General features: G+C 55.2%; 5 protein-coding genes across 5 annotated transcripts; 1 reads left to right on the top strand and 4 right to left on the bottom strand.

The window, feature by feature from the left end:
• Positions 1 to 5,213: 5,213 nt before the first annotated feature.
• SPBR_06145 (dephospho-CoA kinase) lies at positions 5,214 to 6,044 on the bottom strand (the record flags this gene model as incomplete). Its single annotated transcript, XM_040764407.1, has 1 exon — positions 5,214 to 6,044. The coding sequence occupies one exon, from the start codon at positions 6,042 to 6,044 to the stop codon at positions 5,214 to 5,216; it is 831 nt and encodes a 276-aa protein (XP_040622119.1).
• A 974-nt stretch (positions 6,045 to 7,018) lies between these two features.
• Positions 7,019 to 8,104, top strand: SPBR_06041 (nicotinamide n-methyltransferase; the record flags this gene model as incomplete). Its single annotated transcript, XM_040764303.1, has 1 exon — positions 7,019 to 8,104. One exon carries the CDS (start codon positions 7,019 to 7,021, stop codon positions 8,102 to 8,104), a length of 1,086 nt encoding a protein of 361 aa, XP_040622118.1.
• Positions 8,105 to 8,203: 99 nt separating this feature from the next.
• Positions 8,204 to 9,325, bottom strand: SPBR_06026 (uncharacterized protein; the record flags this gene model as incomplete). The annotated part of the gene is made up of 1 exon (XM_040764288.1): positions 8,204 to 9,325. The coding sequence occupies one exon, from the start codon at positions 9,323 to 9,325 to the stop codon at positions 8,204 to 8,206; it is 1,122 nt and encodes a 373-aa protein (XP_040622117.1).
• Positions 9,326 to 9,919: 594 nt separating this feature from the next.
• SPBR_09198 (uncharacterized protein) lies at positions 9,920 to 12,439 on the bottom strand (the record flags this gene model as incomplete). Its single annotated transcript, XM_040767324.1, has 2 exons — positions 9,920 to 11,813; positions 12,408 to 12,439. 2 exons carry the CDS (start codon positions 12,437 to 12,439, stop codon positions 9,920 to 9,922), a joined length of 1,926 nt encoding a protein of 641 aa, XP_040622116.1.
• Positions 12,440 to 20,283: 7,844 nt separating this feature from the next.
• On the bottom strand, positions 20,284 to 23,454 carry SPBR_05569 (U2-associated protein SR140; the record flags this gene model as incomplete). Its single annotated transcript, XM_040763832.1, has 1 exon — positions 20,284 to 23,454. The coding sequence occupies one exon, from the start codon at positions 23,452 to 23,454 to the stop codon at positions 20,284 to 20,286; it is 3,171 nt and encodes a 1,056-aa protein (XP_040622115.1).
• Between the last annotated feature and the right edge of the window lie 63 nt (positions 23,455 to 23,517).

Below are 23,517 nucleotides of genomic sequence, written 5' to 3'. Positions count from 1 at the left end.
GAACGATTGGTACCCTGTAACTTGCTGGGAACGGCGGGAGTCGTATTTTGGTTCTGTCATGAATGGGTTATGTTGTCGCATACATTCGTTGAAGAGCCGGACCAGTACTTCGATGGTGGAGAAGTGGAGAACTGACATGGAGTCAACCAGGCGGGAAATGAAGGCAAGAGAGGTCCAATGTGAGGGAAAGGCAAGCTGCGAGATGCAACACGTCGAAGTGAGCGTAGCCAGTCGTGTTGGGCAGAGGTGCGAACGAGTGCGAACAAAGGACAGCTCCCTAGTGACGCCGTAAAAGGCGGGAAAACGGACGAGACGATCTCTCCCTGGAATGAGCAAAAAGGCGGGGAAATTTTGTGCTTTGAATACGGCCAATATGGCGTGTTCATGGCGTGTTGGAAATGCGTTGCGCGCCGTCGTGTATTCAGACAGGTGCATCCACCTCAGACAGCAGTGGACGACGTGGTGGGTGCAGTGCCGTGTTGTGGTCAATGCCCTGTCTCTCTTCGTTTGTCCAATTTATTGGTCTCCTCGTCTGGGTGCTGCCGACAGAACGGTAGATCATTTTGTTGTGCCTGTGTTGGACAGATGTTTCGCTGCCCATGCAGATGTGCCGGGGCGGGAAGAAACACAGAATCTGGGGAGCAGGTGCCAAATTGCGGAGAGGAAAAAGAGGAGGGAGGCGAAGGGGGGGGGCCGGTTCTTCGTCACAAGCAAATTTGGAGAAAATGGTTCAGAATGAGGTACAGTACACGGCGTTTGTACTCCGTGGAGCCGTCATGGTGTCCCGGGCTGACTAGGACCGGGTACAACATACAGAGTACATTAAAACGTACAAGTTATGGTCGTCAGTTCCGAAGTAGATGGCCTGTAATATTTTTGATAGATTGGTTAGAATACGGGAGCCATCGGCAAAATTGAAAAACAGACGAGAGTGGACGCCTAGACCAGGAAACTGCACCCGCAAAACACAGACACAGGAGCCGTGCAAGGGTCAGTGAGATGCGTGAGATACGCGGTGCGCATATGCCGCGTTGGAATAGCGTCTGGAGTTTAAGGCGAAAGGATGCGCACAAGGAGCCCGGCGATCTCCAGATGCGGAGGGTGATGGAAGGGTGTAAGAGTGGAGGATATCTTGCATAGAACGACGCAAAGGGCAGGCCTATTGTGGCTGCGTCGTCTGTTGCTCGTAGTGGCCGTCGTGCCTTTTTTTTGCACAGTTTGCATGTGCCCGTTGGCGGACGGCGGACTGACTGGGCTGATGCTCTGGCGTTCGTCTTGCTCTCGCGCCAAACTTTGGTGCTCACTTTACTTGCCGCTGTGATTTGGTGGGTAATAAGACACTCTCGGGATGTGGTGCGAGACGTCTAGGTTCGAAGAGACCCAAATACAGCGGCGAGAGGTACTCAAAACAGGGAGGAGCCTGCGATCCCTGGGCCTGGTGTGTTTGGGGTCGCCGGCAAGTCTGGGAGAAAAGCTCCCTGGGCATTCTGAAATGGAGGACGGTGGTCTATTTAGAAAAGATGGGGGGTAATCAATGCCAGAGTCGGAGAGAGGAGACTGTACGACACACGGTGTACATTACTGGGTAGGGCTGTTGGAGAGAAACGTTGCGACTGTCACAAGTCAATTAGTTCAAGCAAATGAGGACAGCACTGCGCGGGGGGGTCTTGGGGGGTGGTCGAATGGGCACAGGCCAGCACACAAAAAGACAAGTCAGAAGGCAAAAGTGAGGCTTTCCGTTTGTGTTTGTTGATTGGGGGTCAATAGATTTCCCAATTTTAAAGAGTGCCGCGTACGGAGTAACTACTAAGCATCGCTCCTACCCATTCCGCATCTCCTCTATTTCCTCTTGCCTTCCCAAAACGGCTGTCAAGATCCTTTGCTCCTTCCTCCAACAGTGCTATTTCGAGGGGCGCATGAGGAACGACAGTCGTCTCCAAGCCGGGCTGATTCATTACGAGTGCGAGGACGTGAGGAAGAGAGGCATGATAGGCAAGATAAGTTCAGGCTTACCGATCCTCTGTCCTCTAGACAGTGACAAATTACGCTCTGGACTTTCGGGGTTGTGGATTTGCGGAGAGGGGACAGAAGGAAAGCCCAACGTAAGAGGAAGGCAGGCCCCAAAGTGCCTCGTCGCCCCAGAGGAGGTCAGCATCTCTGTCCTCTGGGAAGGAGCGACGAACGCGCGGAGACGGCTCCACTACGGAGTACATGGATGCCAGCTTAGCAGGGCAGCTTTTGGTTGTCAAAGTCCAACTTGCTTTTCCCCTTGGTCGTTATTTGAATGGGCATTTTCGACAGAGGAACTACATTCGTTACTCGTAGCTGTCCGACGCCGTCTCATTGCCAGTCACAGCGTTAGAAACCCCTCTTCGTTCCCCATTTCGTTCCTTCCCGATGGTATCGTCTTTTTCCCAATGCGTTTGCAGCCGAGCGATCTTGCCGACCAACCAATCGCCCGCAAGATACGTTTGACTGAACGTAACTGCCCTGATAGGAAGGCGCGATGGGTCTGCCCCGACTTGATACGCTCGAAAATGTTTGCGTACAAATATGCTGTACATGTCGACATAGATTTGTACATGAACGTATCGTTTTATTGACTTTTTCTTTCGCTGTCAAAATGCCGTCCTTGAATTCTTTTCCAATTGGAGCAGCCCCCAAATTGCCATTCTTTCCCTTTCCCCCAACTTTTTTGTTCGCACCCATCTGCCTCTCGCTCGCTCCTTCCCAATGTAGCGTTGTTTCCCATCCCAGTACTAGTACCTTCCCAGCATTGGTGTCCACCTGGTTTTGCGGAGACGAGGGGTTTTGGGGCGGGGGTGCAGGGGCGACCGGCGAGTGTGAGCGAGGGGAATGGGGGACATCAATGCTGATGCCCCACTCTTGTCGGTTTCCTTTCTCCTCCCCTCTTTTCTGTGCCGTCCTTGTGTGATTGCACTTTTGTACTTTCCTCCTCGGGCGGCCCCGCTTCTGTGTTTTTGCAGGGCGTCATGACTTTTTCATTTTCGCAGAGTGCGGAGATACAGTGCCTTCCCCACAGTGTCTACGTCGAATGATCGGACCGAGTTGCGACAGAGAGGGAAAATGAGGAGGAAGGTGCGACTCTCTGTGTCGCTTCGGAGAATCTTCGACCAGAGGACAGAAAAGAGAAAGAGATAGAATCGCTCCTGCCTGCTATGCGACTTAATTACGGCCCATTTGTTTAAGCATATTTTTCCAGGGGCAAATAAAATACGAAGCTCATGTGCTTCGTGTGTTTTCTTGTTGTGTAGTGCCAACAGCATTTTGTTTTAAATCCTTCCTCGTCGATCTCGCCAACCTCGCCAATAAAACAAAAGCCTCCTCAATATGTTCTCTTTTTTTCTTACGTCCTCGCTGGATCGCTGACTATCCACTGCAGTGATAGTGTCCTGGGCCGCCCAACTTGGCGGCAGCGAGTATCGAGCAGACATTGGAGAGACGAGACAGGTACAAGAGACAGGTACAAGAGACAGGAGACAGTGACGGGAGCATACCACTGGTCCCATGAAGCCCAGAAAAAAAACTTTCAATTGTAGCACTCGTCTCCCGTGCGTTGAGGACGGCACAGATCAACCTGGAAGCTTGCGACAACAGAACGCTGTCCAGAGATGGGCATTGTAAGGACAGAAAGTCCTGGCGCATTCTGGGCCGTGCCTGGCACGGGACTCAGTCAGTGTCCAGTATCTGGGTCAGTATCTGGGTCAGTATCTGAGGCCTGGTCGGCTAATATGCCGAGACGAGTGTCAAAGACGTGTGTCAAAAGAGGCGGTCAAGGGGTGAGGAACCCCGGGAAAATTCCCACGTCTGTTGAGCGTTTCTCCACGGATCTCTCCTCACATTTCTCAGCTCTCTCCACAGTCTCGCCAGCAGCACAAGTCTTAATTTCCTCTGTTCTCCAAATCTTGCATGAAGCCGCTGTCGTCGCGTTGTTATCCTACAGATGGAAATGATGCTAGAATTGGCAGAGTCGCAAGAAGAAGAAGAGAAAGAAGATGAAGAAATATTTACTTTGTACGTATTGACCTGCTGCCGTCGTGTTATAAATCAAAAGAAACGCAGAGACTGAGCGCCTACTGTCTAGGCATGAACGCCGTGCTGAGCCGTGTGCAAGTGCAAGATCAAACTGGCGGTCAGTGCTCCCAACTACATTCTACGTCGTGCACGTCTTTTTATTCGGCGTCTTGAGTGATTCTCGGTATTTTTGCTTTTGTTTTCTTGGCACTCGGGTTCTATTCGTTTCGTTTGTCTTACTCGGGTACAAGCTGTCTTTGACGATATTTTCATACTTGCTGGCCGCCAGCACTGTTGATCCTCGTGAACCCCTTCAGCTCCCAGTAAGATGCCTGGGGGAAGAGATTTGTCTCCTGCTCGTGTTTCTCCAAAGTCCAGTTACTGGTCAGGACCTGAGACGGTTTGGGGGCGTAGCCGCGGTGTGTCGACATCCCGAAGGATCTCTGGTTTCTTGTCACATTCACCCTAGAAACGCAAGGGCCATCCCCGAACGGGCCTGGACAGTTTGGCCCCCAAACCCGCCCCAAAAACAGCATCTCGGATCCTGCAGAGCCGCTGTGCGCGCCAGGCGTCCAAACAGTGACAGGAGAGACAGGGGGCGCGATTGAATATCCGTGTACATCCGTAGGTGGTTCACGTCATTGTCAGTGTCTATTCTCGCACCCACCTCGGGAGAGATGGTGATGGAGACACATGGGAGCAAGTGGAAATGAGACGACTAAGATGAGGAAAAAGAGGAGCACAACCCAGTGTCCCGGAACCCTAAAGCGTCGCTTAAATCGAGCCGGAACTGCTTCAGACGAAAAGGTATCCCGCGTTGATCTTTCAAAGGCTATGCAGGCTTACATGCGAATATCTTCACCGCAACACGCCACAGTTTGGCAAAGAAACAACAGCGTATCCTCCTACACTTGGAAAGACAACAGGTTACTCCATGCATACTTTGATAGGAAGACCGGCGTGTGCGGAAGAGCAGCCACAAAAGGCAGAGGTAGAGGTCAGATGCCTTAGAAAGCAGAGAGGAGAAATGATTGTCCAATCATGAAAAGAGGGCCTGCCAAGCAAACAAACCATTGGCCATTGGCGGCATTGGTGTCTGTATTGTGTATCATGTTCTCTCTGTAAGGTGGTTATATTGTTGTCGTCGTCGTCGTCGGTTCCCCCCTCTTCTCCCTGCGTCACAGGTTTGCTTTGGCCCGCTGCTCCTCGGCCGCCCATCGTGCATTGATCCGGCCGTTCTGCCAGTACGTCCACGCCGCCACCGCCAATCCTAATGGCGGGCACAGCAGCAGCACATTGTGCCACCATGCCGGGCTTGCCGCCTTGATCTGTGCCATGGCCGCCTCCACCTGGGCCGCCAGCTCGGCCTTGTCGCCGTCGTTCCAAAGCACCACCCCGAGCGTCTTGGCCCCGGCGGCACTCCGCGCATCCCGCGCATCCCGCGCATTCCGCGCCTCCGCCCGCCGCGCCTTGTCGCGCACGTCCCCCTGGCTGCGCACGCGGTTCGCCGCATCCTCGGCCGTCAGGTGCGGATCGCGCGCCCGCAACCGCGCCATTTGGATCTCCGGGTCCCGCACCGCCACCACCAGCACCGTCCCGCACAGCACGTCCAGCTTGCTCTCAAACAGCAGCGGAATGTCCAGCACCACCGCCCAGTGGCCCTTGACGTACGCTGCTGCGAGGGCGCGGTACATGGCGCCCCGCACCGCCGGGTGCACAATGCTGTTGAGCACGCCGCGATCGGCCTTGCGTTCCGGGCTGTCGCCAAACACGCGGCGGCCCAGCGCCGCACGGTTCAGACCCGACCCAGGCCCGTTTTGTAAGAGGTCGGGAGTCGTCGCTCCAAAGTGCGCCACAATCTTCTTGTACGCCGGCGTGCCCGGCTCGACCACCTGCCGAGCAAGCTTGTCGGCGTCGATCACGGGCAAGCCGTACGGCGGCGCGCCCAGCAGCGACGATACGGTCGACTTGCCTGTGGCAATTGAGCCCGTGAGGCCGATGAGGAGCATCGTAGCGATGGGGGGAACGGGACGGCGGGTCGAACTGCGGCGGAAATCGGTGCTACAGACGCAGAATGGAGCCTGCAGAATGCACAATGTCGTGCCGGAATGTGCTGCGCCAGAGGTGAGTGCTGGCTGCAATGTCAACAGCTTTACGTGCGTGCTTGTTACGGGCGTCGTCAGCAACAAGGTTGTCTTCGAGTGCGAGAGCAGTAGAAATATCCTCACAAGTGAAGACGAGTCGGCATGTGGTTGACGTTGACGTTGGCAGCGATCAATGTAGCCTCGGATAAGCTCAAAGCTGTTGGCAGTGCGCAGAGCAGCAAAGGTTCCCCGCGCTTATGGCGTAGTTGCCGTTAGCTGAAAGGCATTAGACAGCATCACGTGCGCCGGTGCACAATAAAACCCAGTGACAGTCCTGGGGCAGTCACTAACACGAGCTGGGAAGGAGCCATCAAGGGGTGTGTGCTGCTCTCATAAATGGACGTGTGAATGTGTTGTAAGAGGGAATACAGCATGTTCAATCAAGACGCTCTCGATTCTCGATCCCGCTCCTCGCTCCTCATACAGACGTGTTTACTAGCAAGTTTAGCTCTTCACGTCCGTCTTACATCATGGTTGGGTTCTGGACGGCTTACATTGGGTCACTGGTTACAGACGCTCGAACAGCACAGCTTTATGTCTTTCTAAGAGACGCCCGAAACATGCCAATTGCGAAACAAAATATTTACAGAGTCAGCTTCGGTACAGAATATTCAATTCTTGTCCTCGAAACCAATTCAGATAAAGGCAGCCGTTGTGGCGATGGTCGCGAATTCCTTAAGTGAATGAATAGTTTGAAAGTGGGGTCAACTGACGACACCAGACTATTTTTCTTTTTTTAAAAAAAAGTTGTCAAACAATACCACAAGCAACGTCACTCTCTCCGCCGTGTTGTCGACCGTCCATACACAATTGTCTGCACACCCTCCCACACATATACCATGACAAAAGACCGGCCAGAAGGCGTCCGTGTGGACCACCACAACGACCACGACGACGCCGCCTCGCACACCTCCGACACCTCCCACAACTTCGACCTCTTTGCCGAGCCCCCAGACTTCTACCCGCCCTCTCCGCCGCCCACTACCGAGCAGCATGCGCTCGGCCGCAGCGGCGTTCAGCTGACGCTGCATCTGGTCGGCCACAGCGTGCTCGAGGCGCACCGCCTGTGGAACGGCAGCCGCGTGCTGGCCGACTACCTGGAGGAGCGCGAGGCCCAAGGCGACCATGTCGTCAGGGACAAGACCGTCCTCGAGCTGGGCGCGGGCGCGGGCCTGCCGGGGATTGTGTGCGGGCTGGTGCTGGGGGCGCGCAAGGTGGTCGTGACCGACTACCCGGACCCGGACCTGGTGCAGACGATGCGGCGAAACATTGAAGAGGCGGAGGCCGGCGCGGCCGCGGCCGCGGCCGCGTCTGCGTCGGGCCAGCTCGCAGGCTATGTGCCCGGCACCGTGATTGCGGACGGCTACGTCTGGGGCGGCGACCCAGCGCCGATGTTGGCCCATCTGCGGCCAGCCACGAGGGGGGACGACGGGGACGAGGCGAGCGGCGCGGGAAAAGCGAGCGCCAGCGAGGCCCAAAAAGGAGCCCAAAAAGGAGCCCAAAAAGGAGCCCAAAATGAGGACCTAAAATATGACGTCTTGCTGCTGGCGGACCTTCTCTTCCGCCACGCCGAGCACAGCAAGCTGGCCTACAGCGTGGCCCAGACCCTGCGGAACGCCCCCGACAGCCGCGCCTACGTCTTCTTCACGAGCTACCGGCCGTGGCTGCGGCACAAGGACCTGGCGTTCTTTGAGCACGCGCGCGACGCGGGCCTCGTCGTCGAGCATGTGCTGGAAAGGCGCCTGGAGAAGCCGCCGCTGTTCTTTGAAAACGACCCGGGCGACGTGAGCGTGCGGTCGACCGTGTCGGGCTACTTGCTGCGGTGGCCGCAGCCCGACCAAAGCGAGGATCCGGCAGCGTTCTGGCCGCCAGGTGGATTGCCCGTAGAACCGGTGCAGGAGCCGCCCGCAGCAGGCGATGCGTAGAGGCGCAGAATAGTTTGTTGGTAGTCCATGTGCGACGTACAGTAGAAAGCATTACATAGAATACCACGTCATTTTCATCGTACTGTCGGCCGCGCGCTGCTACCCGAACCGCTGCCGCGCCAGCTCCCGCAGCATGTCCATTGTCTCCTCCTCCCGCGCCCGGTACTGCGCTCGCCGCTCGGCCAGCTCGTCGTCCCGTGCTCGCTGCTCTTCCTCCCGCCGCAGCTGCCACAGCGTCCGTCGCGCCGCCGCCTCGTCGGTCTCCTTCTTCTTTTCCTGCGCAGACCGCCGGCTGCTTCCTCCCTCGTCGCCGCCCATCAGCTCGTCGTCGCCCACCAGATCCCCGCCCGGCGACCGGTCCCGGAACCCGCGCATTTGCTCGTTGCGTTCGCGCTTCTTCTCGAGCTGCCGCTCGCGTGTGCCCGCGGCGGCCCGCGGCACGAGCTCGTCCAGCCGTTCGCGCTGCTCGGCGCGGTCGGCACGACGGGCGAGACGCAATGCGGCCCGCTCGGCTTGACAGTCTTCTTCTTCCAGCGCGCGTCGTTCGTCCAGGTCGGCGCGGCTGGGGATCGCCGGACCGGGAACGCCAAGATGCCGGCTGCGTGCGACCGAGCCGACAGATTTGCAGCTGGGGTCGCGCTCGTCTGGTGGCAATGCCGGGCCGTAGTCGCTGTCAGAGGACTCGGAGTCCTTGTCCTTGTCCTCCTCATGATCTTCCACTCGCGCATCCGCAGCCACATCTCCCCTCACGGCACGGAGAAACAGCTGTGGCTCGTACCACTTGTCCGCCAAGTCGCGCCAATTCCACTTGTCCACAAACCGACGCCACCGACTTTGGGATTGGTGCTCGTCGAGCTCGGCCAGCGTCAGATGCTTCTCCTGCGAAAGGTACGCAGCAAACACGGGCGAAAACTTGCTGTAGTCGGCGCCAGCCACCAACAATCGAGCGCCGTGGGGAAGCTGGACTGGCTTTCCGTCTTTGTCCTTGTCTCGGCCCCTGTCTCTGTCTCGATGGCGGTGACGCCTTGACCGGTGGCCGTCTCGATCCTCTATCCGGTCCTTGATCGTCTGTTGTTTACGCTCGCGTGGCGAACGTGACCGAGTCCGACGATGTTCGCGGTGGTGGCGCTGGTGCTGACGGTGTTCACGCTCACGGTGACGGTGCTTCTCTCGTCTGCCGGGACTCGACCGCCGAGAGCTCTCAGTGCCTTTGTCTTCCATGTTGGCAAACTTGAACCTGCCGCTGTTATGGTCTGGACGTGAATATGAGTGTGAAGAAGTTGGATGAAGGTCGGCGCCAAAAAGAGCAAGTGAAATTTAGTGGGGCAGAGCTCCAACTAGGCCAATCAGCAGGCAGACGCAACCGTTCTCTTGTTGGTGCAACTGCTGCATAACAACGAATGAATACCACCTGATTGTCTGTGACGAGAAATATTCACATCAACAAAAAAGGATAATAATGAAGGAAGTCAATTTGGCATGAATGAAGGGAAATATAGTGGAGAGAAAATAAAAACTAAGAAGAACAAAGAAAGGGGACAAAAAAAAAGAATGAAAGTATCCAAACAAAATAATCGTGTGCTACACGGCAAAATAAATATCAAAACCATAAATGAAGTAAATTGTCCCAGAAAATTAAAAAGAAACCCCAAATCAAAAACACCACTCAATATGACACGATATGCCGCCCTGGGTATTCGAAATAATCCCCCCACCCCAAATAGCTGGACAAGAATGGAGACGATGCTGGAGCTCTTCCGTGCGTCCCTTTTCGCCCAAGTCGACAGAATAACAGTCCACATAAGCACAGGGCACCTACAAAGCGTTGTTATGAATTGTGCATCCGACACACTGACAGTCGTCGCCGCAGGGGCATGTCAACCCCTCGCCATCGCAATCCATCACGGAGTAGCTGACAAACAAGAAATCGCCGGCAGGCAGCGATGACTGCTGGTCTTCGCTGACACCCGACGTGTCAGACGCCGAGGGCGTAAAGGCTTGTTGCGAGGGTGATGTAGAATCCGCGTTGGCTTGAGGCGGCAGTGTCGTCGTCACCGTCGACGTCGCCGTCGCCGTCGCCGTCGAGGTCGAAGTCATCGTCCGTGCACTCGAGTTGCTCGGCGAGTCGCCCATGTAGCTCCACACCGAGCGGATCGTATCTTGTGTCGCATTGTTGAACGGGTGCGCAACGCAGCCTATGCATTCGCAGCCGTCACCGCACGAACACATGTGCAAGTCGCCACCACCGTCCAACAGACCACCATTGTGTACCGCAAACTGTTGTTGCTGCTGCTGGTGATGCTGTTCATGCTGCTGCTGTTGTTGGTGTTGTATTGTCGCTGCGTCATACCGTTGGTGTTGTCCCTGCATGTATAGATGTGCATCGGGTCCGGTCGTGATTAGGCTCGCGCGCCACTGCGATGACTGCAGAGGCGCCGACACTGTGCCATACTCTGGTGGATAGCGGTACCATGCTGGCGAACCGTGGGACTGATGCTGCTGCTGCTGCTGCTGCTGTCGTTGTTGTTGTTGCTGCGGCGGCTGCTGATGTGCGTACCCAGCGTAGTGGGTCAGTGGTACTCCGTGCTGCTGTTGCAGGCTAGCGTACTGGTCGACGTGGCCATTGCTGGCATTGGCCATGGGCGGCTTGACGTCGCCTGTACTCGAACCATTACGAGAAGACTTGGCTAGAGGAATCGACGACAGCGATACGGATCCTGGTCCGCCGCCTATCCTGCTTTCTGACTTGAGCATCGTGTGCTGCTGCGACGAAGAGGACGATGCCGTCACTGGCGACCCCGAGCAACAGCTCTTGGCATTCGAGTGGGAGCTGGCTGTCGTACCACTGCCACCGGTACTTGCCAACGAGGTTGTGCTTGACGTAGGTGTGTGCCGCGCCGACTCGGTCACCAAGTGCTGCGGCTGTGTCGCCGGTGCACAGCATGAGCCTTTTGCCGTGGCAGCAGCAGGCGCTGCCGATACTGATACGGGTGCTGGCGCTGGCGCTGGTGCTGATACTGCTGCTGGCGTGTGTGATGCCTGATACTGCAGACCGTGGAAACCGTTTACCTGGCCTGGTCGTAGGTCTCTGAGGTTGAGGCCAAACCCGTCCAAACCCTCACCCAACGTCGTCGACATTCCCATGCCGTCGTCGAAAAAGCCATTAAAGTCGCCGCGCCCGCCGTTGGCGTACATGCCGTGCTCGCCTGGTCCGGGGTCCTGCAACGGGTAGCCGGACTGGGCATATGCACCGGCGCCGGGATTCGTAAACATGGCTGTCTGCTCGCCCTGGCCGCCAAAAAAGGCCACGGACTCGTTCGGAAGCATAAATTGGCCGCCGTTCGTGTGGCCCGAGCCAGTGAGGGAGGAGAGGTTGTCGATATTCTGTGGCGGGTGTCCGTTAGACGGCCAGCCGGCGGTACCGGGTGGTGGGGCGTGAATATTCATCAGATTAACATCAGTGCGGCCGAGTGCACTGGGGTCGATGCGCCGTGCCATGGACTTGGGCGACATCGGTGGTTTGAAGAAGGCTCGTTTTGAAGGCGAGCGCGGCGTCTTGGAGATGGAGGCACTGCCGTTGCCGCTGGCGCCGTTAACGCCAGCAGCGCCGGAGGCTGACTTGGACCCACAACCGCATTTGCGCGAGCGCGGGAGGGCGGCCGTGACGGTAGCGCATGAGCAGCCATTGTTGGGCGGGTGCGGGCAGATACTGAGTGGTCGGCCCGGTTTCCGGACAGGGAGCATAACACGCTCGCTAGCATGGTTGCATTTTGTTGAACGATGGCCGCGAATGCAAGGCTCGCTGTATAGAAAGGACGTTGTTAGTCTAGCTTTTCGCAAAGGAAAGGACAAAAAAAGGGAAATGAGTTCAAAAATGCAGTCGTAAAAATATGCGCTCGTTTCGCGTTATTCTCACATATCCCACCCGTTCACGCGGTACATGCAATCTCGCTCAATCGGCTTATTCCTTCTTAGCTCTGCGATCGATCTTACACCGTGAATGGTAAGATGGAGCGAGCACAGCATATAAAAAAAGCTGCTTTTCTCCCATAATTTGAACAAGAGAAAAAGTGATACAGATGAGACCAGAACGGACGCTACTAATTGAGTCGGAAAATGGGGATTCTTCACCGCGATGGTGGTAGGCAGTAACGGGAAGCAAAGTGTGGAATGCAAAACAGGAATTGACGATATCGAGCAAAACGAGCGCAGAGCCCCGTAGTGCAGGTAAAAGAGAAACGAGGTGCGATGGGGAGAAGAGTTGGGCAGCGCCGAAGAAGAAGAAGAAAAGAGGACGACTTACCAAGCCATCTTGATGCCGTTTATCATCGGCATATTGTACGGTTTGTAGATTGCTAGTCCCTATTTTTTGAGAAGTAGCTCTTGCGCATGCGTGCGACGCGGTGAAGAGTTGAGTTGTGATGCGAAGGCGACTTGAATACGCAGACACGCCTAGAGTGTTCAAAACACGAAAAGCCGAGTAAAAGAGTGTTGGTGAGCCCCTGAGCAGGTTTACAAAACAACCTGGATCCTAACACGGGACGTGGGGTTTAGGCCAAGGCGTGGGATGTAATAGTTTGTAATAGGGCAATCAGGTAATCAAAGTAGCAGCCTTAATTAGACACTGATGTAATTAAGCTCGCACTGCACATGCTCTCCATAGGCGAGGCGGTTAGCTGCGGTCGTTTGTTGGTACTTGATGGATGCCAGTTGATAAATACACATCTGGCGGGCCGCGTCGTTGGTAAGTTGCAGCGAGACCGAGAAATTGTTGGATGAAGAGGACGGGGTGTAAAGTGAACGGTGACAAGCATGAGCTGAGAAGAGAAAATAAGGGATAGTGATAAGAAGAAGAGTCGAGAACGAAATCGCGATGTAAGCTGGGGGAGGAAAGAAAAAAGAGACAACGATAAAGGTGAAAAGAGACAGACGAGTTCGTTTTCGGGAGTCCGTTTGCACCAATAGAAGGCACCCCAGACGGCTTTATGCTGCAGGCGTGCGACGCCACAAATAGGGCAAAATGCGCAAGTATGCGATATAAGTCGACGCTTTGTGATGAGAAGCGTAAACTTTTCTCACGCCTGTCGTATCAGTCTGTTTCTTGGGCCTTCTCTTTGTCGTTCTATTTGCTGTTTGGGCCTCCGGGAAGCCGTGTAAACGTACGTAAGACGGGAGGAAATATTAATAGAAAAAGAGAAAGTAGACGAATCCGGAGTGTTGTTTAGTCTTTTCGATCGAGGTCTGTGTTTTGTCCAAGACTTTGTCGTGAGTTGTGCTTTATTGGGGAAAGAGTTCAAGATATAGACTGAAGCCTGCCCACCACGACCGTTTTCTGATGTCGGATTCGGGAGAGAGAGCGACGGCGTAGATTCAGAGAGTAAGAAGTGACTTGATGTGCGCTCGTGTTTATTCTTGTCGCTTCTCTTGTCTTCTGTCTTTGCTTTGAGTCTGTCGAGCCGACAACGGGCAAAATAAAATGGAGGGCCAGAGACAAAAAACGATGGCAGCTAATCGAAACGCCAACAGGGAATCTTCGGGTAAAGCAAGCTTATATATGAGGAAGTATATATATGCTTGGGTCTCTGGCCAGAAACGTTTCCCATCGAAATATCAGCTTCTGGAATCTTCAAAGAAGAGTGGATACAGAAAGATAGAGACAGGGAAAGGCCGAGAATATGGAGTTCTTTTTTCTAATGTCTTCCTAGTATCGATTCGAGTTCGTCTGCTGGTTTCCAACACGTCACATCGACAAAAAGAGACCACCCCGGACAAGGTACAATGCCCTTTTGTTGAGGCGATTTAAGCGAATAGGGAGGGCGACAGCAACAAATGTCGAGGCGTGATGACGAAGGTATGGCCGCCACCGAGGAGAGCGTGTGTATCGAGCGGACTGACTTATTGAAACGAAAAATAAAATGGCTTGCACAAAGCGGTAGTCACTTGAAACATGGACGAGAAGCGCAAAGGCACGGTCGCGATGCGGAGGGCAGGTGAGCGACTTGTTCGGTGTTGTCGTCGGTGGTAGAGGAGCTGAAATTGCTGAAAAAGCTGGACGAGTGCCTGTGGCCGGTTATCGATGGGCGCTGTTGTCGACTGCAGGAGAGGTTTGCAGGATGGTGTGGGAGGAGAAGAGACGTCAGGCGAGACCCGAGAGACTTGAGTCTTGACTGACGAGTTGAGAAGGGCCAGATAACTGGACAGCTGGACACGAAACAGAGGAATCTGAGACGGCCTTTCTCAAAAGCGTGTAAAGGAGGGAAGGCGAGACAAGTCAAGATAGGTCTAGACAAGTCAGCACCACAACACCATGAACACACAAGGTTGCTGCGTGTCTTGGCTACGGTCGCACGTCGAATCCAAGTTTGTCAAGCAGGCACTCGGGAAGGACATGCAATAGCAGCAGCAGTCATGCAGTGCGATGCGGTCGGTTGCTGTTTTAGGCTGGCAGGTGTTCACCGTGGTAGACGGGCGTTTGTGTGTGTGTCGTCGAGGGGCAAGAGCGCGCGCGAGAGAAAGAGAGACTCTGTGGAGGTGGAGAGGTCTTGGATAGGAGGCGTGAGAGGCTTGTGGCTAGGTTCGTCCGAGAGTACGCCTGTCCGAGCTGAGGAGGTCTGCACAGTCGAGATTCCGCGCCACGTTTCTACCCGTGACTTGTGACTTGTCGCGCTATTGCAGTCGGTGCAGTCGGTGCAGTCGGTGCAGTCGGTGCAGTCGGTACAGCCGCGGGAAGGCAGAGGGATAGAGTGGGAAAGAAACAAGGGTCCGGATAGTCACAGAGACAGAGGGAGGGGCCGCTTCCGACGATCGAGGCCAGAGCCGTTGATCCGCGTTCTGCGTTCTGCGTTCCGCGATCCGCGATCCGTTGGAAGGGTTTAAGGCAAGGTACCGATGGTAAGGACACCGATGGCCCCTTTGTCTTTTCCTTTTCCGTTTGTTTTTCTTTTTCTTTTTTTTCTTAGCTCGCGGCCTTCGCTCGTGGCTGGCCGTTTTCCGGTCACCTTGTTCTGGGGCAAGGCTGTGTGGCCTGGCCTAGACGATGTCCTATGGCCTGGGGAATGTCTTGGCTCCACAGACGATCCGCACGAAGAGATAGGCGTCCTCGATTGGATCCAAGACAAAAACCAACTGAGGCAAAACGAGAGGGGTGGTGGCTCTCTGGACGTGGTTGCAGCAGATACACACAAGCTGGGTGGCGCAGACTGGTGCAGAGTGTGCAAACAATGAGGACACTGCAGAAACTTGCTCAACCCTTGGGGTGGGCTGTCAAGGTGAGGCAGTTTTCCATGCAAACGATGCAGGTTGCCGGTGTATACACAGCAGCAAAGCAGCCCTTAGGAAGAAGATATGGGGATGGGGCGGCTCGAGCTGGCGTTAGTCTTTTAAGTCGTCGTAAGTTGTTAAAGCGGGTGGCGGCAATATACAGAAGGAATCCAATATATATAAGTCGGGCGTATTACAAAAAACCACGAACTGAGCAGGGAGCAACGGAGGAAGGCTGCCTACACAGCGTGCAAATGTGAAGAGGGGGGTTGGCCGCGAGAGAGGACAAACAAAGGCAGCGGCCACAGGCTGACAGGCAGTGACAGGGAGGGACAGAGACAGAGGCCCGGGAAAGCGAGCGCGTCCGCAGAGTGAGAAGAGGTGAGAGGTGAGAGGTAGGCCAGGGTGGTATGCGGGATGAAGAGACGTGGGCAGCGGGAAAGACGTGACCGAAAGGTAAAGGCGAAGCCGAAGCCGAGGACGTGGATAGGGCTCCTTGTATGGAGGAGCGAGAATCGTCGAGGTCACAGTGCGGTTGGTGAGCGGCGGGGATGCCTGCACACGACGTCGCTTGTGAGGCTGTTGTAAGAAATGGCGAGAGGAGGACGTAGAAGTCGCGGAAGTCGTAACGACAAGGCCGAAGACGTCGAAAAGGCCAGGTGATGCCGAAAGAACGGAAAGAATACGCAGTACTGCGATGAGAACAAAGCAAAACAACAAAAGAAAGTACAGACGACAGCAATAAGAACGAAAATAAGAGCAAAAGTCGAGGGGTGTCAGAGCAAGACGAGGAGGTCAGGTCAAGACCCTTGTTCGTCCTTAGTTTCCCGGCTCTCGTTTCTGGTGCAATGGTGCAGGTCCGTGCAGCAGAAAGCCCCCTCTTGGTCTGTTTCTTGATGTTTCGACCAGCGACAGAAGCAGACAAGACGATGGACAGTGAGAGATGAGAGGCCCTGTCGGGTGGAGGGCGCTGCAGCGGAGGAGGACGAGGAAGGCAGAATCGACAATTGTCGCCGGTTGATGTTTAACGAGGCACGGAGTATTGCTGGGAAGAAGTCCACGAAAGTGAAGAGAAACGATCCGGTGTAGGCCGCTGGAAATTTTCCCTTTTTTGGGTCTGTCAGCCCTCCGAAACAGGAAGGAAACCGCCAACACGCCACAGCCAATATGGATCTACGACGTATTATGAGTCGCTCTTTCACCTTTCGTATCCAAAGTACGCCAGCCGCGCACTAAAAGACAAGTGCAACACGTATCTCGCTGCATATATCGCAGCTGCTGTACGAATCCAAGCAGACGGCTAGACAACGGGAAGGGGCGATCTTTTGGCGATTGCCCTCGAACAACACGAGAAACGCACGAGGCAGGACCGACCGCGAAGTGCACTGAATCAATGTGCACCCAATCTCTCCATCTCTCCAACCGCCAACTACCGGTGAAGGTTCCGAACAGGCCAAAAGAGGGTGGCAATGGCGACATGGCTGGGCCACTCCAGCCAGGGCAGCGTCGACAGAACCTCGTTCTGATATGTGCACTCGGAGCTTGTCCTACACGACGTCCGATCTTACAGATGGGAGGAAGCTTTCCAATCAGCGCGGCAGCACCTTCCAACCCGACAAAACTATCAAAGGGCAGCAGCAGCGGTCCTTCCTTTTCTCGACATTTGCCAAAATGAACATTGGGTTGCTTCTGTTTGGCGTGGGAAAGGGGACAAAATGTACTTCGTAAATAGGCAAGAGCCACCGAGACTCAATTTCACATGGGGATCTCCAAACTTTTTTTAATAGTGGGGTGCCGCACAACACATCGCACGGGTGCTTTTTGGGGGTCGCTGGGGGGGAAGGAGGTGACGAAAGAAAAAAGGTCCCACTTCAGTATGAGCAAGTTTCCATTGGCCCGCACGGCTCAGGAAAGGTGGGGAACGGAGTTCCAGGGCCAATTTTTACGGCCTTGGGGGTCTCAAGAGAGTTGGGCAAGGCAATTGCGACCCACAGCCGGCGCCAAGAGCGCTGGTGTGAAATCGGCTCGCTTTGCGCTTCCCAGTGGTAGTCTGTTGGAGAGAAAGCGCAACCGGCTGTATTGTAATCATTATAGGCAAGGGGCTTGCGTATTGATACCAGGAGGAGGCAAGTGCGTACGAGACGACAAATGGAAAAAATTGCACTACAATCTTGAATTAAGAATGGATCACAAACTTCGTGGTTGTGTGATCCATGCCGAAGACAATACAGGTAGGCACAATAGGGCAGAAGCTGGATGGCATACGACGTGGTGCGCGCAGACGTCAAGCTGGGAGGACGGGCTGTCCAGGTTGTCGGATTTGCAGGGAGACCGCTATTCATTCATTCTTTACTTTTTTTCCCTTTTTAAAAAAAAATCTCTTTCGCAGCTTCACAGCAGGGACACTTCTTTGTCCGGCTTCATTGCCTCTCGCCTGTCACATATCTTAAGGGTCAACTCTTCTATATTCATACCCACTCCTGGAGGGACTTGACAGTATGAACATCACAAATGTGAAAGTAATAAGAGGTTCCAAGCATTGATCCTTACCATGCCACGTCCCTGCTCCCCCTTCTTCCCCTCTATCATTTTTGCCTCTTGTCGCGGGAGCCGGGTCAGACACCAACTTTGCGTGTCCCTGTTTCGAGTAAACTTGCCCTGCCTGGAATATGACTGGACACATACGAGCAACCGGCGTTGGAGTCCTTGAAATTAAAGAAGACAACGAGGGTAAAGAGGGCAAAACAGAACAGCAAGAGGTCTTACTCCCCGTTTATTCCGATTTTTAATTGTAAGGTTGCTTTTTATATTTGTTGTTCGTATAGCCCTTTCCTTGTCGTTGTTCAACATTTTTCTTTGTTTAACAAAAAAGGTTTATTTTCTTTTTAAATAAAAAACATTGGCCTGTATGGTTAATCTTGCCTTTATTTTTTCTTTGCTATTTTTTTCTTCTGTTCGTCCTCGGTCTTCACCCGAACCGTTGTATGGTTCTCGCAAAAGTATGCTGTACGTAATACAAACCTGGCGGGAAGAATTGCCAAAACAAAGATGAGACCCAAAGGTGACCCAGGGAGTACAAAAGCCAAGCCATGTCTCGTGGGGAAGAGAGCCCATGCATCCCGCCTCTGCGTCCTTGGCCCTTGTTCTGCGAACGCCGTATTTCGTTCCTTTTTTCTATATTTTTTTCCAGCTCCCACACCGAAATAAAATGTCGACCTTGTGGATGGCCCAAAAGCAAATAAATAAAACATAAAAATATAACAGAAATCAATGAGACACACGACAAGCTAAGAACACTCCATATCTACATCTTTCCTGGTCTTTCCTACCAGGATACCACCCTAGCCTCCAAAACTACCATCCCTTCCCCCCGCGTCCTGTACCGCCCGCGCCGTGTTGACGTTACATGACATGGCGGCACTGAAGAGGACTGGTGGAAGGGCAAAGTCGACACTAATATTGGGAATGCGTTCTCCTTTTTTTTGTTATTCCATTTTGGGTTTTCTTCTGGACACGAGTTACCCACAACTGCCGCTTAGGTCGGGAACGGAGCGCAAAGGAGGCAAGGGGATGTGCACCGCGTGGTCCCAGAGTGGCGGCGCCGCGGCCGTACCCATCGAGAGTCACCGACGTGGGATACTGGTAGCTGAACTGGGATACAGACAGAAAAGAGAATTTCCCCTCGTGACTGGGTCAGGATGGAAAGCCCCCGGGTGCCTCTCCCTGGTTGCAGTCGTTTTTGGGTTGGTTCGGTTTTATATTCGATATTCTGATGAGCTTTTCATGTCTGGCACTCTCCACGGAGACGCGAAAGACTTGACTGGGTCGCCGCTCCCGATGACAACACACGGCCTGTCGACTTGTTCATCATCCCCTCCCCCAGCCCTGTAGTTTTGTACCGCGCCTACCGTCCTGAGGAAAGGACAATATGGTGATGGCCGGGGCAAGCGATGTAAGAGGCAAGCAGAGATGGGCCACCCAACGAACCGGTCCGTTGGTTCGTTGGCATCCTGGTCTTCCCGCCTTCTCTGGCCTGCCGTTGGTCGGCCCTTGTTCGCGGTCCTTTGGATGCATTCCCTTGACACATTGGTCTATCCCTTCACCCCCTCTTTCAATAGGCCCTCCTCATCCTTCCCTGTTTATTCCTCCTGCTTTGCCGCACATCTTGTGCCACCTGTAATATCTTGCTGCAAGATCGAACAAGGAGAAGTGGAGGAGGAACTTGGAAAGACAAAGTGGGCCCAGAAACGAAGGGAACGAGAGAAGAGAAGAGGAAGAGGCCAGGCGACACGAGGTGCGAGTGATATTGGATAGTGGGAAATGGCGGGGAAGAGAGCTGAAGAACGGGTGAAATCCACAAAAGGCGATCAAAGAAAGTCAACAAAAGCCGCATACTATGTTTGAGTTTGAGACAGCATGGTATCACGACGTCATCGTCGCTTCAACAACCCCGACGGCCTCGCCAGCAGTGCAACCCCCCCTTGCTCGCCCACTCTGTTTTGCTCGGATGTGGTCGCTATTAAAAAACATAAAAAATAAACAAAAAACTGGGGTATCATAATGTATTTGCTTTTTGTCTCACAGTAAAAGTAAAAAAAGGAGGTTGTTGTCACACCAAAAGATAACCGAAAAGACAAATAAAGGAGAGGTGTACTCCCACCCACCCACACCCCCTTTGTTCTCCTTGTCTCTCTTCGTGTCGCTTTCCATATCGCCTCTCTGTTTACTCTCTTTTCATATTGTCACCTTCTCCTTCGGCTAGCCCTAGTTGCCCTCTCGGCCTCCTCTCGGCCTTCGATTCGGTGGCCTGCCTCTCCTGGTCTAGTCAAGACCGCCACGCGCTGTTCTGTGTTGCACAAGGTCAACAAGGTCAACAAGGTCAACAAGGGGCAGCTCTGTTCCCTGGAGCGCCGTCTCCTCTATGACTGGCCTTCGTCGCCCGAATCGTCAAACATATCGGCGGCTCGCATGCGTTTGCGCGGCGGGAAAGTCGATGAAGCGGTCGACGACGAGCCGACCTGCATGTGGACGGTGCTGGTCGGTTGCGCGGTCTGCACGGATGAGGCCCGTCTGGCTGATGGTCCGGGAAGGGCCGAGGACACACTGGTGATCTCAGTTGGATGCACAGTGTCTGCGGGTGGTTCTCGTTTTCCTGGCTGTTCTTGGTGTTCCTGGTGTTCTTGGTGTTCTAGGTGTTCTAGGTGTTCTAGGTGTTCTTGGTGTTCTTGGCGTTCTTGGCGTGTCCGAGGCAGGTCGCGTTCCTCGATGGACGTGGTCGCAGCTGCCGCCGCCGGCAATGCCGCCGTTCCTTGTGCATGAGGCACATCGTGCATTGCAATGTCGCGTGAGTGGCCACGCTGACCGCCATCGTTGTCGTTGTCGTTGTCGTTGCTGTAGGCGTTCTCACTACCACTACCACTTGACCGATCAGATATGCCGTAGGCTTCGTAGTCATCGTCCTTGTCCTCGTCGCCGTCATCGTCAGTCGCAATCTCGCCCTCTTCGCTCATCTCGTCGTCCAGGTCGTCCACGAGAGCTCGAATTTCTTCCATAGTCAGAGGGATGCCGTGCAGATGCGTCTCCCCAATGTCTCCCATAGGCTCGCCATCAATGTCCTCGTCATCCATGCAAGCCAAGTCAAGTGCCTCGTCGTCGGTGTAGTCGGAGCGATAGGCCCATTCGTCGTCGTCGTCGTTATTGTCCGTGTTGTAGGCGGTGACAGCGGTAGTGGCGCCCTCCTTTCCGCTGGTGTCATGCTCACTATCGACGACCATCTGGCCTCCGTCTGCAGCACTGCTCGCGCTCGTGTTATCCACGATACGAAATCCTGATGCCGCTGGCCCATCGGCTGTGGGCGCTGAAGCTGTCGTCTCGACCGTCTTCCATCGACTCTTCTTGGTGGATCCAGTCGTCGTATCGGCTGCTGCTGGTGGGAATTCGTCGCCGTCGTTGTCGCCGCTCTTCCCGACCGACGGCGGATTCTCAAAGCTCGACACCAAGAAGGCTTGGGTTTCGGCGGAAAAGACGGACCAGCCCTCCCAATGGCCGAGCACAAGCCCGATGCTGCGCTTCCACTTTTCGGCGCGCATCCTCCCCCAGCCGAACTTGTTGGCGAGGCGACCAAGCAGGGCAAAAACATTGCGGCGGTGCAGTGCGGCATCAAAGAGCTGGCGAAAGCGCCAGGCATGCCGGATGCCGCTGGTGGCGGAGGACGACAAGATGTCGCTGACGACGTAGACGGCGATGAGTTGGGCGCTGCTGGTGTCGGTGTCGGTAGTGGTGTCAGCCTCGGCAAGAGCATCGCCTCCACCGTCGGCATGGGCATGCTCATCCACCTGCTTCCCCCGGTAATCTGGGTTGGCGGCCGTGTAGGCCAGAGGCCGCTCAACATTGGCGACGATCAGGTCGACAATCTCGTTGGCACCGCGGCTGGCGTGGGTAATAGCAAAGGCCGTGACGCGGGCGATGTCACCCTTGCGCAGCTTGGACAGGGTTGTTGGCAGACGCGCCAGCAAATGGGTCAGGCGTGCTTTTTCAAGGGGGTTCAAAAACGTCTCCTGGTCGTCGTCCGTCGCCGCAGCCGCTGCTGTTGTGTTTTCCGCTCCTTCGGCGTCCGAGTCATCGGACGAGACGTAGTCCGAATCGCTGACCAGCTCGGCCAGACTCGTGTCAAACTCGTATGGCAGCGGGTTGTCTGGCGTCTTCCAGGCGTGGCCACCTTCAAAGAGGGGCACATATTTGCCGCCTTTGGCGTGGCCTTTGGATTTCTCATGCTGCGCCCCGAGTCCCGTGACGGTCTCCCACAGTCGGTAGCGGTACCAAACGCCGGCCTCGCACCGGGCATCCCACAGCCAGGCCCACTTCTCTTGAAGCTGCACTTCGGGGCGGCTCATCAACAAGGCCTCGAACGCGGGACCCTGGTCAAGCACCTGTTCAATGACCTTGTGGATCATGCGTAGCTTCTTGATATCACGCGGCGCGCGCACGGGCACGTGGAGAATGCCCTCGCGATGGGCAATGCCACCAGCGGTGCCTGGACTGTTGTATGTAGCGGGTGGCGGGATGCCCATGCCACGGCCACCCTGGAAGGAGCGCCCGCCGCCCTGGGAAAACCCGGGCGGCGCAAATCCCGTAGAAGGAGCATTGTCGGTTTTTGACACCGGAGAGACAGGCCGAGCACCAAAAGGCTGCGCAGAAGCGCTGCTTCCTGTTGCCATGGATGTCGACGATGCTGCCACCACGGCCGAAGAGAGGTGTCGGTGCAGGGTGAGATAGTAGCCAAAGCCCAGGTAGCGGTTCTGCATGGCACTGACGGCGGCATCGATGTCGCTGGCCGCCGTCTCGGCCGCGAGCGTGACAATAGCGGCTACCGACTTACGGTCGGTCGATGCCGTGCCGCTCGAAGGGAGAATGCGGACGTTGTCGACGGTCAGACGGCTGCTGCCGACCACGAGGGCCTTGATGGCTGCGGGTGAGGTGGCGGGCGGCATGTTGGCGAGACGCATGGTCGGTTTTGAAGCGGCCTTTTCTTCCGCTCGATCGATGGCACCCGACGTCAAGTTTCGAGGCCCGTCGTCCTCCACGACCTGGCCTTCTTCGTCATTGTCCCTGCCTCTTGTTCTGTCGCCATTCTCGCGGTCGACGGTGTCGTCGTCATCGCCATCATCGTCGTCACCAAAGGCAAGCCGGGTGCGTACATCGCTCAGTCGGCCCGGCCGTCCATCGCGGGGTCTGTTGTTGCCTGGACCGCTATGTCGAATGCCTCCGTGTGCGGACGCAGGTATGCTAAAGTGCCTGCGGCCGCCTGTCGCACCGGCAGTCGATCCACCCTTGGGTTGGTGTAGAGAGGTCGAGAAGGGCTGTTGTCTGTGCTGCTGCTGCTTCGGTTCAGACGTCGCTGGCGCGCTGCCGCCATCGTCGAAGCTCTTGACAAAGTCCTCGTATACGGCAGCCGTCTCAGCCGCTTCCCGCTTGCGTTTGGTCTCCGCTTCGGCGCGCTGGCGTTCAAAGATGGACTTTTTGGCGGGCTGCTTTGCTGGGAAGCGGACGTTGAAGCCACCATTGCTGTTGTCATTGTTGTTATACGACATCGTGCTCGTCTGGTTGGGGGATACGACACTGGTCGGGAGCGCGTCATGTGGGTCTTGCAGACG

Source organism: Sporothrix brasiliensis (genome assembly GCF_000820605.1).
Source record: "Sporothrix brasiliensis 5110 chromosome Unknown Cont15, whole genome shotgun sequence".
Taxonomy (NCBI): Eukaryota; Fungi; Ascomycota; class Sordariomycetes; order Ophiostomatales; family Ophiostomataceae; genus Sporothrix; species Sporothrix brasiliensis.
Note: the sequence above shows the minus strand (reverse complement) of the source record. Positions and strands in the feature narration are given on the sequence as shown.